At 37.6% G+C, this 1,543-nt stretch overlaps 1 protein-coding gene across 1 annotated transcript in view; it reads left to right on the forward strand.

Annotated features, from left to right (window-relative positions):
• Window positions 1–642: 642 nt before the first annotated feature.
• LOC106477473 (probable phosphorylase b kinase regulatory subunit alpha) overlaps window positions 643–1,543 on the forward strand; it is a gene marked incomplete at both ends in the record, with an annotated part of 3,277 nt that continues 2,376 nt past the window's right edge. The window contains 2 exons of the mRNA XM_013938034.2: window positions 643–719; window positions 1,048–1,126. Coding sequence (XP_013793488.2) covers window positions 643–719; window positions 1,048–1,126 — 156 coding nt within the window. The remainder of the gene's footprint in view (window positions 720–1,047; window positions 1,127–1,543) is intronic.

Raw genomic sequence — 1,543 nt, forward strand, 5'->3', positions numbered from 1 at the left:
AAGTTTTATTGATACAGTTACCTTCTACCAGTAAACCAAGTTTATTGATACAGTTACCTTCTACCAGTAAACCAAGGTTTGTTGGTTCAGTTACCTTCTACCAGTAAACCAAGGTTCATTGGTTCAGTTACCTTCTACCAGTAAACCAAGGTTCATTGGTTCAGTTACCTTCTACCAGTAAACCCAGGTTTGTTGTTATAGCTACCATCTACCAGTAAACCAAGGTTCATTGGTTCAGTTACCTTCTACCAGTAAACCAAGTTTTGTTGTTATAGCTACCATCTACCAGTAAACCAAGTTTTGTTGGTTCAGTTACCTTCTACCAGTAAACCCAGGTTCATTGGTTCAGTTAGCTTCTACCAGTAAACCAAGTTTTATTGATACAGTTACCTTCTAGAGTGATCCCTCAAGCCAGTGAATTCTTGCACTACTGTTTTTCTATCAGTCAACCTGCCAAGTTTAAAGCTCCAGTCTGGGTTATACTGCAAACCATTGTCTGGCTGAATGTCATGTATTGTCATGTCTGAAAAGGAATATTTCATTTACTTAATTTATTTAATCAGTGTTATTGTCTTTATTAGGATTATCTTAACCACCAGACTGTTGTGATAGAACTGAATAAGACTTCATACTTTTTAATAGGCTGTGACTGACCTCTTAGTCAGACAGAAACAGGTCACGCTTGGCATGCCACCTTTCAGTGAGTTTACCATCACGAGGTAAGTGTTTTCTTAATGCCTCAGTGCTGTCTACACAGTATTTTGATGATAAACTGTAACAATTGATATATGTAAACAGCTCTTGCTAGTCTAAGTGTTGAAGTTTTCCCTATCGTTAGCATACTTAGATGTATAAATCTTATACCACGAACTTTACGTGCTATTTTACTGTTGAAAACATGCAGATGTTATCCCTACGTACTTCAGATTTAATATATTTTTTTATTCATTTATTTATATTTTTTTTAAGCATAGTATAGTTTATACACAACCATCAAGATTCTGTATGTGACACAAGTAAAGTTTCTTCAAACTTTAATTGTTTCAGACCTCTTCCGTCCAAAGAACTCAGACTCATAATCAACAAAGCTCACCAAGAAGATCAAAGTACAGCCATGTTGACACAGGTAAGAAGTTTTTAGAGACCTCATTACCTACAGCCATGTTGACACAGGTAAGAAGTTTTTTAGAGACCTCATTACCTACAGCCATGTTGACACAAGTAAGAAGTTTTTTAGAGACCTCATTACCTACAGCCATGTTGACACAAGTAGTAAGTTTTTAGAGGCCTCTACAGCCATGTTGACACAGGTAGTAAGTTTTTAGAGGCCTCTACAGCCATGTTGACACAGGTAGTAAGTTTTTAGAGGCCCCTACAGCCATGTTGACACAGGTAGTAAGTTTTTAGAGGCCCCTACTGCCATGTTGACACAGGTAGTAAGTTTTTTAGAGGCCTATACAGCCATGTTGACACAGGTAGTAAGTTTTTAGAGGCCCCTACAGCCATGTTGACACAGGTAGTAAGTTTTTAGAGGCCCCTACAG

The sequence above is a fragment of the Limulus polyphemus genome, unplaced genomic scaffold (assembly GCF_000517525.1).
Source record: "Limulus polyphemus unplaced genomic scaffold, Limulus_polyphemus-2.1.2 Scaffold15794, whole genome shotgun sequence".
Taxonomy (NCBI): Eukaryota; Metazoa; Arthropoda; class Merostomata; order Xiphosura; family Limulidae; genus Limulus; species Limulus polyphemus.